Raw genomic sequence first — 15537 nt, forward strand, 5'->3', positions numbered from 1 at the left:
GTGTGATGTGCACCTGTGTGTGTGATGTGCCTGAGTGACTGATGTGCATGTGTGTGACGTGTGCATGTGTGATGTGCACCTGTGTGTGTGATGTGTACCTGTATGTGTGATGTGCACCTGTGTGTGTGATGTGTACCTGTATGTGTGATGAGCACCTGTGTGTGTGATATGCCGCACATGAATGGCATGTCCCATGTCCCCAGCTGTTAGACTTGGGTAAGAGGGTATGGCTACAGGTAGTAGGGTACCCTGGAGCAGGGTGTGTGTGTTTGAGGGCAGGTCCCAGCAGTCAAGCATCATGTCTCAGGAAGGGCTGGCTCTTGTTACACAGGAGTGAGTGGTCTTGTTGGTGGGAGGAGGCAGGTAAGGACAGCATATGTCCCCAGGATGCCCTGAAACCACATCTCTCCCCTGCCCTGGAGGCAGCGTCTCTTCCTGTGTGTCCCTAATGTGCAGAACTGGCCCCAGTGCTATAGAGACCTGCAGGTGAGGGGCACCTACCTAGGCTGCCCGGGCCCTTGCTCCCTGGGGCTCCTTGGTGCTGGCCTCACATCCTCAGGGTCAGCAGCTCTCATCAGACTGCTCATCTCCTGTCTGGACCCCTCGGCCACTGCTCTTTCCTGAATAGCAGACACAGGTGTATGAACTGCAGAGCCACTGCAACTCCGGAGAGTTCATCACTCAAAATCCTGTCTTTTTAGTAAGACTTTTAGCATCTTTGCTTTAGGAAACTGCTTAAAACGCCTGCATTTTGTAACAGCTTGAGTGATGGCTGCACCACAGGTCCTGTGGCCACTGGTCTTGGGCTGTGAACTTTCAGGTATTGTGGGCTCTTGTATGAGAGGTGCCCACACCTCTGAGGTTTTCTGTAGAAAAATACTGATTTTACTTCCCGAAAATAAATATCAGAATGGTATTTGATGGAATAGAAGGGAAGGAGTGTAAAGTTACATTATGTTTTAGCTTAATTTTAAAAACACTTTTTAAAAATTTTTGTCCAGCTGCATAATGTACATGAAAGTGTTCACGGGAAGCACAGCCCCTTGGGAGCCGCTGCTCACCAGCCCTCACCTGCAAGTCCAAGTATGGGAGAAGCATAAGTCATCATCAGCCCAAATGCCATGTTTGCAGTAAAATGCAAAACAGGCCTTTTCTAATTTGTTTTAATTTAGTAACCAGCCATGTTAGCTATCAGTAATTAGTATTTGAATGCACTACCAATTAAATAATCTCTTCTGAAAATTACAGAATTTAGCCCATTTTATCATCAGGTACTAACAAGAGTGGCAAATGCAGAAATGATGACCATATTTACTATTTTTAAGTTCTGTGTTAGTGTCACTCAATGGTTGGTTCATTTTTAGAATGAAAATACATAAATGTTACTCCTCTTTGTCCTCTCTCTGAATACAGTATTTGTACATATACATGTTTGGCTACCTTGTATAGTATTAGCTAATTCGAATTAAAAAACAAAAATATGTAAAGGTTTAAAAACTTTTCTAGTGAAACAATTCTGTTACTCAGAAGATCTTGAATTTCACGAGTAGTCACTTAGGATATTTTGCTCTGTTAGTTTGAGGTACTGATGTATTTAAGAAAAGAAATGAAATGACTATTGGTACGATAAAACTCTAGCTTCCCCACCCCTCATTCTGCTCTGGCCACCACTCCTGAGCTGATGTGGGTCTGTCTCAAGCAGAACCTTATTGGGTGTGGGGCTCCCTCCTCTCTGCGGCAGTGTCAAGCCACAGGTACCTCCCCACTGAGTGTGTATTATCCTTGGATAATTATCTTGGATCGCTGCCGAGGGGTTCATTGAAAGCTCCGTTTCCTCTGAATATGCCTTTTATTGCACTTTGCCAATTTCTGGTGTGTACTATTTTATTGCCGTTCAGTACTAAATATTTTCTAGTTTTAATTATGAGAGAGAATGAAGCTTACAAAACAAGGAGAACTCCTAGCACATCCTGTTTACTGCCCTCTGTCTGGTCTTCATCTTATCCCTGCTGACCATGCCTCAGGGCTGAGACAGCATCTGTGTCTGGTGAGTACTGTGCTTGGTGCTCATGGGTGGCAGTCGCACTTGGCTTTTTCCTAGGTCAGTCTGTCCCTATGCTCTGTCCCACAGGTTCTTTTTTTTTTTTGAGACGGAGCCTCAAGCTATCCCCCTGGGTAGAGTGCTGTGGCATCACGCACACAGCAACCTCCAACTCCTGGGCTCAAGCGAGTCTCCTGCCTCAGCCTCCCAAGTAGCTGGGACTACAGGCGCCCGCCACAACGCCTGGCCATTTTTTGGTTGCAGCCATCATTGTTGTTTGGCGGGCCCGGGCTGGGGATTCAAACCCGCCACCTTAGGTGTATGTGGCTGGCGCCTTAGCCGCTTGAGCCACAGGTGCCGAGCCTGTCCCACAGGTTCTATAGATGGAGTTCACTTCAGTCCTGTGCAGTGAGACATTTCAGATTACAACAGAATTTCTCCAGACAGAGTCAGGGCCAGGATCTTAGAAGGAACCACACCTCAAGGGAAATAAGTGTCTGGGTCTCACCTGTGACAACCCAGGAACCTGCCCAGTGTGTTTTGGGGTTTGATAATTGGCAGATTAATAACTTGCCTTAACTATAAGTTCCTTATTAAGAGGTATCTTTCAGGTGATTTTTTGAGTATGGCTCATGACCTATACTTCCAAAATGAAGTTTGGTATGTTAATATTGTGGTCTTGGATCCTTGATCATCTTATAGTTCTGTGTCTCTTGGCAACATTACACATAGAGAAAATAGACATTGATAGTCTTAAGGTCAAAATGTGTTCTCATTCATTTCTTCATATGAAAGTTTTTTTTATTAATTTTTCTTATACATGTGTATATTAGGTTTCCACTTTTGCCTTTACAGAATTAAAAAGGCTAAATTTAATGACAATAACAATATTTAACATAAGGACTGAGAACAAAAACCTCATAAAGAACGAATAAAGATAAATACATTCAGAAAAGAAATCAGACGATTGTTGCAACAAAATATTAAGCAATAATAATAGTAATAATGTGAAGAAAGTTCTATCTAACATTCACATTGTCATATAGATGTTATAGAATACTTTGATCAGTTAACTTCTTATTATTTTGTTTTTTTCCAAAGTCTCAAAAAATAGACAACTAATGTTTATAAATGAAAGTAACAGATAATTTCAAAAACACAGAACATGCCAAATCTTATAGACAATAGAAAAATAAATACTTCAAAATCATTCTACTTAATCTGGATACACCTGATCATCTGGAAGTTTTTGGAGTCCATTTCTTAAATCGTTAAACATAAGAAAAAAGATTGTGATAATTTCTTACTATAGATTAGGATGTCATTCGATATCATTTGTATAATGCTGATTAATGCAGCTGTTAAAAGCACGTCTTGATTCCCCTTACGTTATAGGGCTCATCGTTTGCAACCCAACACTCCCAGGCTTATAATCTCTTCCTAACTTCTGCTGTTGGTGATGGGATGAAGCTGTGGGATCTGAGAACCTTGAGGTGAGGCCCAGCTGGGGTCAGTCTGTGCACAGTGACTGTCTGATTTGTGTACAGAAAATGTGGGTGTACCTTTGGGATGTGAAGTGTCAGGCTCTGGTCTCCCTCTGCTAAACTTGGCTTAGAGTAAGCACAGGCTGCTCCTGCGTGTCAAGATGTCCTCAGGAGGGCCCTTACCACAAGTGGAGCTGGTGGGACTGAAAGTTGCTCTGGGTGAGTTGGTGGTGCCTGACCTGAAGGCCTGTGCCCCACTGTGGACTTTTCAGCACTGCACACTCAGGCCACACTGCATCTATTTGTAAAATACTTTTCTTTCTTCAGTAATAAGTTAACCTTAGATTACTGTAACTTTTTTATTTCGTAAAGACTTTAATTTTTTTTAACTTTTGGCTCTTTTGTAGTAATAGCTTAAAACTAACAGCTGTACCAAATACTTTCTTTATTTATATCCTTGTTTAATAAGCATTTTTCTATTTTTAAAATGTTCTTTCACTTTTTAAACTTTTTTGGTGAAAACTAAGACACAAATAGCCATATCAACCTAGGCCCACACAGGGTCAGGGTCACTATCTCCACCTGCACATCTGGTCCCACTGGGAGGTGGTCAGGGCAGAGACATGCATGATGCTCTTGTCTCCTGTGATGACAGTCCTTCTCTGGAAACCTCCAGAGACCTACCTGAGGCTGTTTGACAGTGACTTTCTTTTTATAGGCAGAAGGAGATCAGTCTAGAACAGTGGTTCTCAACCTTCCTAATGCAGCAACCCTTTAATACAGTTCCTGTGGGTTGCGACCCACAGGTTGAGAACCGCTGGTCTAGAACAATGTCCACTGCAATCATTGCACAGTGGTTTTTTGTTTCATGTATATCTTTACTGAAGCTTTTCTGTAGTTAGATGTTTAGATATACAGACACCACTGTTACAGTGGCCTGCAGTATTTGGTACTGAACTGGTCTCATGGGTTTGTAGCCCAGGGGCACAGGCTGTTCCTCGCCACCTGGGTGTTTGGGGCTGTGCTGTCAGGGTGTGTGCACCTGCACTCAGTGGGGTCCACACAGGGGAAACCACCTGATCACCCGTTTCTCTGAGTGCATTCCAGACATTAAGCAATGGCCATCAGCTTAGTACCTGACAGCCATCCAGCAACATCTGGTTGCTAGTGACAGGCATTTAACGTGCAGCTTCAGAGGGTGGCATGTTTTTCCACCTGGCTTTCCCATCTTGTTGCCCACCCTCCCCATGGCCTGCCAGGCCTCTGGCTCATTCAGCAACATCTGCTGCATCACCCAGTAGAGAACCCTCTGGCTCTTGGGCTGCTTCTGAGCCCAGTCCTTTCATACCTAGTGCTTCTCAGGTGCCAGGCGCTGTTTCAACTCCTCTGAGCCATGCCACACTTGAGGACAGAGAGCATGGGGCTGACAACACCCTCAAGGCCCTTTGGTGAGAATGGGGCTGAGCTGGGCCTGGGCTTGGGCCCGGCCCTAGCGCCTGCTCTCAACACCACTCCCCAAGCCTCTTCAGGGGCACGGACAAACCATGTGATTATAGGGGTGCTTGTGGAAGGTGAGTGAGCGCAGCAGGGCATGAAGCTGTACAATGTGTCCCCAGTTTTGTAAAAAGGAAAAAACCTATATGTGTACAGAGAAGAGCAGGATGCCCACTATGCCTCCGGGCTGCCATTTGACCCCATTTTCTTGTGCTTCTTTTCTTTTTGTAGTAAAAGAAGAATATAAAAATAAAAAAATTAAATTAATGTAGAACATTAATGTGAAAGATAAAAGTAAATGTGTGACAAATATTGTGACATTTCCACACAGGTTTGATATCTTTTCTCAGGATACAACACAGCTCATATTATTTTCTAAAACCTAGGTCACCATCTATGGACTTTTTCTAGCTAGAATTATCCCTACAGAATTAGCATGGCATAGGACACAGCAGGTATTCAATAAATTAGATACTGACTTTGATAGGCAGGATGAATAAATTAAGACATTATGTAGCCAAACATGATGTTCTGTCACAGTTGCACACACGTATACCATGTGAAGAGTCCATGTGAACAGGCGCCAGTGTTCCAAAGCTGGGTAATCCAGGTACACCATCTCCACGTCATTCATTTAGAGTCTGTCATGCATATTTGATTAATTTTACATGTTCATATGAAATATAAAATATTTTATATGTAAGCATGTTAAATCCTATTTAAGTAAAAAGATGGTATCTATCCTGACAATTACATATATTAAACAATGAAGTTGATATATATTTCCATGTGTGTACTTGTACTAGAGATTCTGTAGAAAAAGTAGCATGAATTCCCTGACATTAAAAAAAAAACCCTTTTTACATCACACTTTGTGAAACTTAACCACCCTTGGTAGAGTGTTGCACCTCCCAAAAGTCTTCAAATAATTTATGATTTTAGAAGGTTTGTTTTTATAATTTTAAGTATCACCAGAATATGTTTATAATTTAATCTTCTTCATATACAAAAAGTTCATTTCCTGTTAGTTTTGTCATCTCTGGCAATTTATGACCTTGAAGAGTACTTGAGTTATTTGTAAAGGACTCCAGAATAACACATGTACCATTTAATAATCCTCACATGTCAAATACTTCTTCACTATTAGTTCTTTTCGGAAAGAAAAGCAACAAGGTGGTTTCTTTCCTCTGATTTGTGCTGAAGTTAGAAAGTCATCTTTTCTCTTTGTAGGTGTGAGCGCCACTTTGAAGGGCACCTGAACCGCTGCCACCCCTGTGGAGCTGCCTTCAGCCCCTGCGGGCGATTCGTGGTGTGTGGTGCTGAGGACAGACACGTAGGTGCTGATGGCAGGTGTTTATGGTGTAGGCTGTTTGCTGTTGTTGAATACCTGGATAAAAAATCTATTTGTTTGGCTACTGGTCAATATTTTGTGACTCTCACAAAGTAATATTACTTCAATAATTGTAATGTGTGAGGGATGAAGGACTCTCAAGTTTTCCTAGTGGTACATGATAAACACTAATCATTAATTCATTTCTTTATTCATTTTTAAATTATTTCAAAATACTCTCCAGTGCTTACTATGTGAAAGACATTGCACTGCATGCTGTATTTTTACTATGAGATGACAAGGTTAATTACTAAAATGCCAGATCCTATCTGCCTACCTGGAGCATTCCTTTCCCTTGTTCTGTCCTTGGGGATGCAGTGTTCACTTGGAAGGGATTGCCTGCTCCTCCACCAATACACCTCATACCCTGGACACATGTCCTGTGGTGGATTTGGAGCAGATGCTAGTAAATACCCATTTGTCTTTACTGTGTTTAAAGAGGCCTAGGATTAGTTTCCGAGGGCTGCTGTAACAAATTACCAAAAACTGGGAGGCTTAAAACAACAGAGTCTGAAGGTAGGTGAGAGCCGGGAGCTTCTGTAGGGGCTGAGGAGCCACTGTGGGTTTCTCCCAGGCTAGAGGCCAGGTCACTCCTCTGAGGGTCTCACATCTCCGGCCCCTTCTCTTGTGAGGACACTTGCTGTGGTTTGAGTGTTTATCCCTCCAACACTCGGAATGTAAGTGCCATTGAGCAATTTCAGGAGGTGAGTGGGGGGATCCTCCTGAGGATGGGTGGGATAAATGCTGTCACAAGGTGGCGAGTCCATCATGCAGGAACTTAGGGTGACAGATCTATGTTGGGACACATACGTCACTTCATGGCACTCCACTCATGGAATAGAGTTTTCTGGTAGTTTAAAAAGATTGAATGAAGTGTGTGTCTGTGTATTAATGGATGGTATTTTTCTGAAGTCTACTTTGCTATAAACACAACCACTCTTATTTTGATTAGCATTTAACATGTTATATCTTCCTCTAAGCATTATTTTGATTTGTCCATATCATGACATTTAAATTTGTTTTTTTGTTTTAGAAAGCTCAAGTTGTCTTGTTTTTTTTAACGAATGTGACAGTCTTGTAATTGGCAGGTTCAAACCATTTACATTTAGTGTAATAGTTGGCCTGTGTGGGTGCAGCAGGTTCATACCATTTACGTTTAGTATAATGGTTGGCCTGTGTGGTTACAGCAGGTTCACACCATTTACATTTAATGTAATGGTTGGCCTGTGTGGATGCATTAGGTTCACACTGTTTATATTTAGTGTAATGTTGGCCTGTGTGAGTGTAGAAGGTTCACACCATTTATACTTAGTGTAATGGTTGGCCTGTGTGGGTGCAGCAGGTTCACACCATTTATATTTAGTGTAATAGTTGGCCTTTGTGGGTGCAGGTGACCCTTTTATTGCTTGTGCCTCTGTTTTCACCTTTCCTACTTCCTTTCAGACTGTTTTTTAGAATTCTATTTTACTTTTCATATTTCTTGAACTGTATGTCTTCATACAGTAGCATGTATGTATGTGTATGTGGTGGTTCTATGGGTCACCATGGAAATACCTGATATTTTATCAGATTCTTAGAGCTGATATTTTATTAATTCCAGTGAAATGTAGAAACCTTACCACCATATTGGTCTCCAATAGACTTTCCACATTATATTGTCATTGTTGTATGTGTCGTATATACATGTGTTCAAAACTCTGTCAAATAATGTTATAACCTTTAAATTTCAAGCATTATACACATTTTAAAGGAATTTAGAGGAATATGATAGGGTAATATATTTACCTAGACACTTAACCATTGCTGTACTTTTTTTTATTCCTTAAGTTTCAAATTTCCCTTCAGCGTGATTTCTCTTATGGCCTGGAGAATTTTCTTTAGCATTTGTTTTAGTGCAGCTCTATTGGCTGTGAATTCTCCCAGTTTTCTTTCATCCTAAAATATCTTCATTTTGCCTTCATTTCTAAACTTCTTTTCACTGGGATGGAATTCTGATTTGACAGTTCTTTTGTTAAAAATGCTATTTTACTGTTTTCTGGCTGAAGTTGTCCCAATTGTTGTTTTCCTATATGCTTAATTAGTTTTTCTGGCTGCCTTCAAGATTTCTTTCTTAACTTCATTTTTTAGAAGTCTGATTTTTAAGTGTACCAGGTAAATGAAAATACAAATACAGCAGATCACGTGATCTTGACATCACAAAAAGCACAATTCAAATAAGAAACATAACAAGGCAAATGCTTTATAATGCAAAATGCTGAAATTCACAATGAAACTATTTATTCATATCAAATCATTCAGGAAAATAAACAGAAATTTCACAAAGTAGAAACCATGAAAAACAAAATAGTGAAAAGCCCAACATTAATAATGGAGACTTACCCATCCCACTCAGTCCTTGGCAGTCAAGAGCACAGAAACCACAGGCAGTGGAAGCCTGAGCACCGTCCCCAGTGGCACATGCGTGCCCAGCTGTGTGTTCAGCCACCAGCAGCCATGCGTCCCTAGCAGTGCGGTCTGTCACAGGTGCGTGCATGTCCCCAGTAGCTCATTCTGTCACCAGCAGCGCCGTCAGTCAGCAGCAGTGCATTCACCCCTAGCAGCGTGTTCCCCCACCAGGAGCACAGTCTGTCACAGGTGCGTTTTCTCTCACCAGCAGTGCATTTGTCCCCAGCAGCACAGTCTGTCATGGGTGTGCACTGCAATATGTGCCCACAAGGAAGTCACCTTCTTTCTGAAGGCACATACAACTTATATGAGCAATGACAATGTGTAAGAGAAAAGCTTAATACATTAAAATAAGAACAAAAACATCAGCATTCTCTCAACATAATGCAGTCATACTGTAAATTGGTATTAAGAGAAAAAAATAAAAGGTTCCCTCTATCTAGATATTAAAATTATATTGAACAGCTCTCAGTGTGAAAATGTGAAACAAAATATGAAATTAAAGAATTTCTTAAAAACAACAATATATCTAACATGATATTGTTGGGACCAAAATCACTGCTGAGAGACCACCACACACATGCGAAGACAACGAAATACTTTATTTGCAAGCATATGCCTGGGTCACTCCACCCTACAGCATAGCCAGGGGAAGGGCAAACCCGAAATGAAGTGAGGGGAGGTTTTTAAAGTGTATAGAGGAATTTCATTGAGCATTTTGTCAGGAGGGATTGCCATTGGCTGAGCTGTTGTCCAGGGATGCTTGGCACCACCTGATACGCCAGAGGTGCTATAGGGTGGGTTTATGGTTAGGGACTTTCCAGAGGAGGGTTGCCTGTCCACTTCTAATAGACTGGCTCTATCTGGGCTGATTGACCTTGCTGAGGGAGGGGGAAGCTGGTCCCCTTCAGACTGGCTGCCAAGAAGTGCAGAGGAGGGAGCCAGTCACTTTTTGATAAACTGATTCCTCCTGGGCAACTTTGCCCAGGAGGGGTATGGGGAGTTAGTTCCAAGATGCAGTTACATTAACCTCTTCATTCCCAAATGGAGTTACATTAACCTCTTCATTCCTCCCTGAGCTTGTTACTATCTGGGCCTAATCATGGGTCCAGGGGAGTTCAGGATGCAGGGGCTAAAGGTTAGGGTGAGAATGAGGAGTATTATGGGACTAATGAGGGAATATTTCAATATCAGTTTGTTTCTGCAGGTGTTCATAGTAATTACTTTTTGGCACTGAGGTTTTAGGGACTGTGACTTTTCTTGGGTTCTCTACTCAGGCCTTAATAGTACAGTGGTGGTGGTTTAATATACATACAAGTTTTTACTTTTTCCTGTGACATTTTCCCTCCCTTTTCCCAAAGTTTAAAGTTTAATTAAGACAAGTCAGTTGAGGAGTTTCCTCAGGCTTCAGCCGTGCGTTGACCAGCCAGCTTCTAGTATGTGGCTGGAGCAGGGCATGTTGACTATTTTAAAAGTTACCTTTATTTTTCAAGGGGCAGTGAAGTTTTATTCAGTCAGCTATGATGACTCTAGGTGAGGATTTTTTTTTTTTTTCATTTTTACTGCTGTGCGTGTGGTCAGGATGATGGTGGAAAGTTCTTTTTACCTTGGTTTCAGGGGGACCGGTTTCTGATTCTAGACTTAGACTTGGTCTCTTTGATCTTCCAGAGAGAAAGGATGTACAGAAATAAAAGACTAAACAGAACATGGTTAATTACCTCAGTGGAGATTCTCCTTGCTACTCTTCCTAGGGTTTTTGTTGTTGTTGTTGTTGTTGTTGTTCAGTCTTTCCTAGTTTTTTTTAGGAGTTCTTGTTGTATTGCGGAGAATTGACAGAGGCCTTTTTTGGAACAATACCAGTGTCAGGGCCCATATCTAATTAAGCTTTGCTTCCTGGCAGAGTTTATCAATTTTTGTTTTTTTAAATTTTTTTATTAAATGATAACTATGTACATTAAGGCAATACTGGGGTACAGTGTGGTGTTTTCATACAATTTGAAATATTTTCATCAAACTGGTTAACATAGCCTTCATGTCATTTTCTTTGTTATTGTGTTAAGACATTCATATTCTACTCTTAGAAAGATTCACTTGTACCCTTGTTTTTTTTTTTTTTTTTTTTTTTTTTTTTGAGACAGAGCCTCAAGCTGTCACCCTGGGTAGAGTGCTGTGGCATCACAGCTCACAGCAACCTCCAACACCTGGGCTCAAGTGATTCTCCTGCCTCTGCCTCCCAAGTAGCTGGGATTATAGGCACCCACCACAATGCCCAGTTATGTAACTGGCTGAGTCCAAAGTTTATCCTAAAAAGAGACTGAATTCTCTTGTTGCTATTTTTTGGTTGCAGCCATCGTCATTTGGTGGGTCCAGGCTGGATTCGAACCTGCCAGCTTAGGTGTATATGGCTGGCGCCTTAGCCACTTGTACCTTGTAAGATAAACCATAGAAGTGATCCCTCCAATCACCTGGCTTTTAAATTCTGGAGAAATCAAGGAAAGAGAAAAATACATGTTTCAAATTCTGCTCATAAGTACATAAATTACTTGAAAAGCTATAAATAGCTCAAAAGACAGAGAATTATTTTCTTGACTTCTGGAAAACAGGATATAGAAAGAATTAATAATATTTTGAGCAAAACCTATACAACAAACTAGCCTAGTTCCATGTAATTGATTTTTGTTTTGTTTGAAGTTAGGTTAGCAATATGTACAGATACATTAACTTTTTAATGAAAGTTCTAAGAATCTGCTTTTAGCCCGAAGGTACTCAATTTCTAAAGACATCAGGAATTTGAATCTGAGAGAATTCAGTCTCTTTTTAGGATAAACTTTGGACTCAGCCAGTTATATAAAAAACATTTTTTTTAATGAATTAAAATTATTATTGACAATATATGTTAGGACAGACCAATGTCTTATACATTAGGATAAATCAATGCTTTATAGTATTGGAACATATTTATAACCATAATTTATACAAAATTAATTATCATTTTATATTTGACAATGTTTCCTATATATTTTTAATAAATAAGTTCAATTTGTTTTTCTGTGTTTTTCAGTGGTTTTAATATTTTAAAAAGACCAAATTTAGAGTTGTGTTTTTTTGTTTTCTGGGCTGAGTGGGTGCCAAGCCTCAAATTTAGAGTTTTGATTTTGGAAGTTTTGTCAAACATTAAAGGTTTAAAATATTGGTTTAAATAAGATTACATTTCAAAAGATTTTAAAGGAGATACATAGTCAAGTGGATCACATGTAAATTCTTTCACAAATTCTCCTTTATGAGCTTTATCTAACCTGCACAGACAATCTACAAACATTCTAAACTTTCTTTGACTTTTGTCCTGTCTTTCACTTTCTTACACAATTATTCTTTTTCAGTACAAAATTTATCACACAAGATTCTTTCTTTATATCATGCCATTTTCCTTTTTGTCTAACTTCTCTTACTTTTAAAAACTCATTTTTCACAAAACAGAATCTTAGTTCCTTATGAAGTTACTCATTTACTTGGCCAAACTGATGCTTAGAAGGTTTAAAAAGCAAGAATCTTATCTTTTGACAAAGACTCAGTTTTCTTAACAATTTAAACAATTAAATTCTTACATTTTACAAAGGAGAGACATTTTATGAAATGTAACATTGATATAGGATTTTTTACTCAGGGTTGCACAGGGAACCTCTTTTTTCAGGTTTAGATGAGCTCAGATATCAGACTCCCATTTTTAGGTACAAATTTTCGGAGCCCCAGCAAGGTCATGAATAAAGCAGTCTGAAACTTTTTGGCTGGCTCCACCCAGACTAAGGAGCACATAATATTCTCTCTAGATAAAAACCAAAGCAAAGACCTAATGACCTTGTCTAATGTGGAGTTGCATTCATTTATTTGTTAGGACACTTATTTAGTTTGTAAAGGTATTTTTTTTTATTATTATCTACCAAGTTCTGGCCAAAATATTTCTCAGGGTTGATTATTTATTTCTAGACAAAGGACTCATGTAGGAAACTTTTGACCTGGGCCTCTTCTCTTTTTTTAGAGGCTGTCTATCTTGGAGACCTGTTGCTGATATTATTATAGTCCTACAAAGCACAAGATTTACATTCTTTCTCCCAGATTTTTAAGGGCCATTCAGAGCTCACTAGACTGCCCGGACCGCAACACTTAAGGCATGGCCCCTCTGCCAATAGCTCTGGCACTCTTTACTCCTCTGCATGACCCTCAGTTCAAAATCCCATTTTATCACTGATCTGTGGCCTGCAGGCTCAATTTTTAAATTCCTGAAACCAAAAACTCACTGAAGAAATTCCAGTAACAAAACTATAAAAACCTTTTCTAATGTCAAGACCCACATGGCCACATGGCTGCCACCAAAGACAGAGTGGAAAACCTGGAACTTTCAGTTTTTCTTAAAATAGCCAGGGGGTAAAGTTGGAGCCGGGAAGAAGGGCACACTCACACATTTGTTTTACCCCATGAATGAGGGGTAGGCGAAACCCCACCTATTGTTACCCATCTCAGTTATTCTCCAAGCACTCACATGTACCCATTTTTTTTAAAACTTGGGCAGCCTCGATACCCCACTTGAGCTGCCACTTAGCTATAGGAGGCAAACTAATACTCCTCCAGGTCCTGTGACGGGAGTTTCAACTCCACTCTCGGAGTTCTTCTTAGTCACACCACATTCACACACTCTCACACACTTTTCAACAGACCTGCTGGTGATCTAATGCCCAAGGAAGTGATCAGGCTCCTCTTCCACTAAAATTGTAGTGGGTTTTTCAGATTAATTATACCTTGCTTTAGACATCTCCCTATGTAGGTACCTGTTCCTGCATGCTAATTCCTCCTGGTGTTTGACTCCTTGAAGACCCACCAACAGGGGTCCCTTCTCAGCCCAGTCGAGGCGTCCACACAGGGAGGCCAAATTGCCTCCCTGGCACACTCAGTGGTTCACGTCAACCAGGTCAATCAGGGGCCCTCACATGGGTGTCCAGAGGGTTTGAATCATGTGGGAGATGCTAGTCCAGCCCCTATAGAACTACAGGAATGATTGGAATTTACACTTAAAACATAAACTAACAGACATACATTCAAAAACTTGCTGCCGCCCTGGAGGACGGTATTAATTCAGCTGTCCAGGGGGACTCTAATCCCCTGAGCAGATCAACCAAGTAAACAAAAGACTGCCCGGTGGGACTCTAGCCACCTGAGCAGATCAACCAAGTGCCCACCACAACGCCTGGCTATTTTTTGGTTGTAGTTGTCATTGTTGTTTGGCAGCCCAGGCTGGGTTCAAACCCGCCAGCTCCAGTGTATGTGGCTGGCCCCCTAGCTGCTGAGCTACAGGCACTGAGCTGTAGTAAAGCATTATTCCAGCACGCACATGATTGGGGCCATGTCCTCATCTTTTGCCTGAAAAGATGTTTCTTCCTTGTTTTTCTCCCCCTTTTCTCAGGCCTTAGAAATTTGGTTTTGGAACAAGATTTACTTGCATGCGTCCTACTTCAAGTCACACTAGCTTCTTGGCACATGTCAGTCGTGGCTTGTTTCTCTTCTTCAGAGAGAAAGTGCTTTGTGAATCAAATTATTACCTCTAAGTAAAACACTTTTGTTGACATCTAGATTATAAATTGAATAATTTGCAGGGTTAGTGGTCACCATCCCACTCTATTATGCAAGAATCACAACACTGTAGGAACATGGCTTTGTGAAGTCCACATGTGAAATAAAATACTTCTGCCATCCAGGGCTGGGAATCACTGTCTCACAGTTAAGGTCATCATCAAAAGCTTTGTGTGCCTCAAGAACCTCCTGTACCAAGATATATTTCATGTAATTTCATTTTTGTGTAGAAAATAATACACCCAGCTTTTAGACAGGGTCTACTTAGCCTTTTTTTATAATATAATGGTGGCATTTTATGTTTATTTTGAGATTTCATACAAAAGTTAAATATTAAGAAGGGCTTTTCAACAAGAGGTAATTATGTAATTGAAGCTGATACATAAAAATAGAGCTCAAATACACAGAGCCAAATAGTGAAGCCATGGTTACCACAGGGGAGGATGGGGAGAGGGACGGGAGAAGTGGATCTGATGACACAGAACAGCCAGTGTGCAGGGCAGGGCAGGTCCAGGGTCTGATGTTCAGTACAGAGAGGAACATACATATAGTTGTGCTGTATTAGGTTTTAAAAATAAATAAATATATTTTAGCTGCTCTTGCCACACAAAAGCAGCATAAGTTGGCAGACGTGTTAGTCTGCTCACTGCAGTGACCATGCTATCCATATGCATCTCATAACACTGTGTCACCCATGAATGTATGCCATATAATTTATTTGGAAAGAAGTGTTTTTGTGGAAAAAGAATCACTTTGACATCTTTCTTCTGCTGCAGTGTGGCATTTGTCTTCATTACTGGAGAAGTTCAGAGAATATGAGGGCTGTCTGCTAACCACCCAGACCCGTACTATGAAAAATGGACATGCGTGGCTGGTTACTTTGCAGACAGCCTGTTGACACATGCTGTCACTTAACAATTATGTCGTCCCTCAGCATGGTATCCCTGTGCTGGATTTTGTCACCAAAATAAAGCAGTTTTTGGTGCCAAAAATGTAGACAGGTTTTAAGATAGGGAAAAACTGTTAGAATTGTAATGTTCAAGTCACGTTTGACTTCTGCA

The 15537-nt window shown here is 40.7% G+C and overlaps 1 protein-coding gene across 1 annotated transcript in view; it reads left to right on the plus strand.

The window, feature by feature from the left end:
- Positions 1-15537, plus strand: part of WDR27 (WD repeat domain 27) — a 147793-nt gene that overhangs the window by 56361 nt on the left and 75895 nt on the right. Inside the window, exons 22-23 of the mRNA XM_012806750.2 lie at positions 3437-3534; positions 6250-6352. Of these exons, the coding sequence (XP_012662204.1) occupies positions 3437-3534; positions 6250-6352 (201 nt within the window). The remainder of the gene's footprint in view (positions 1-3436; positions 3535-6249; positions 6353-15537) is intronic.

Source organism: Otolemur garnettii, unplaced genomic scaffold, assembly GCF_000181295.1.
Source record: "Otolemur garnettii isolate 467f Iridium unplaced genomic scaffold, OtoGar3 scaffold00056, whole genome shotgun sequence".
Taxonomy (NCBI): Eukaryota; Metazoa; Chordata; class Mammalia; order Primates; family Galagidae; genus Otolemur; species Otolemur garnettii.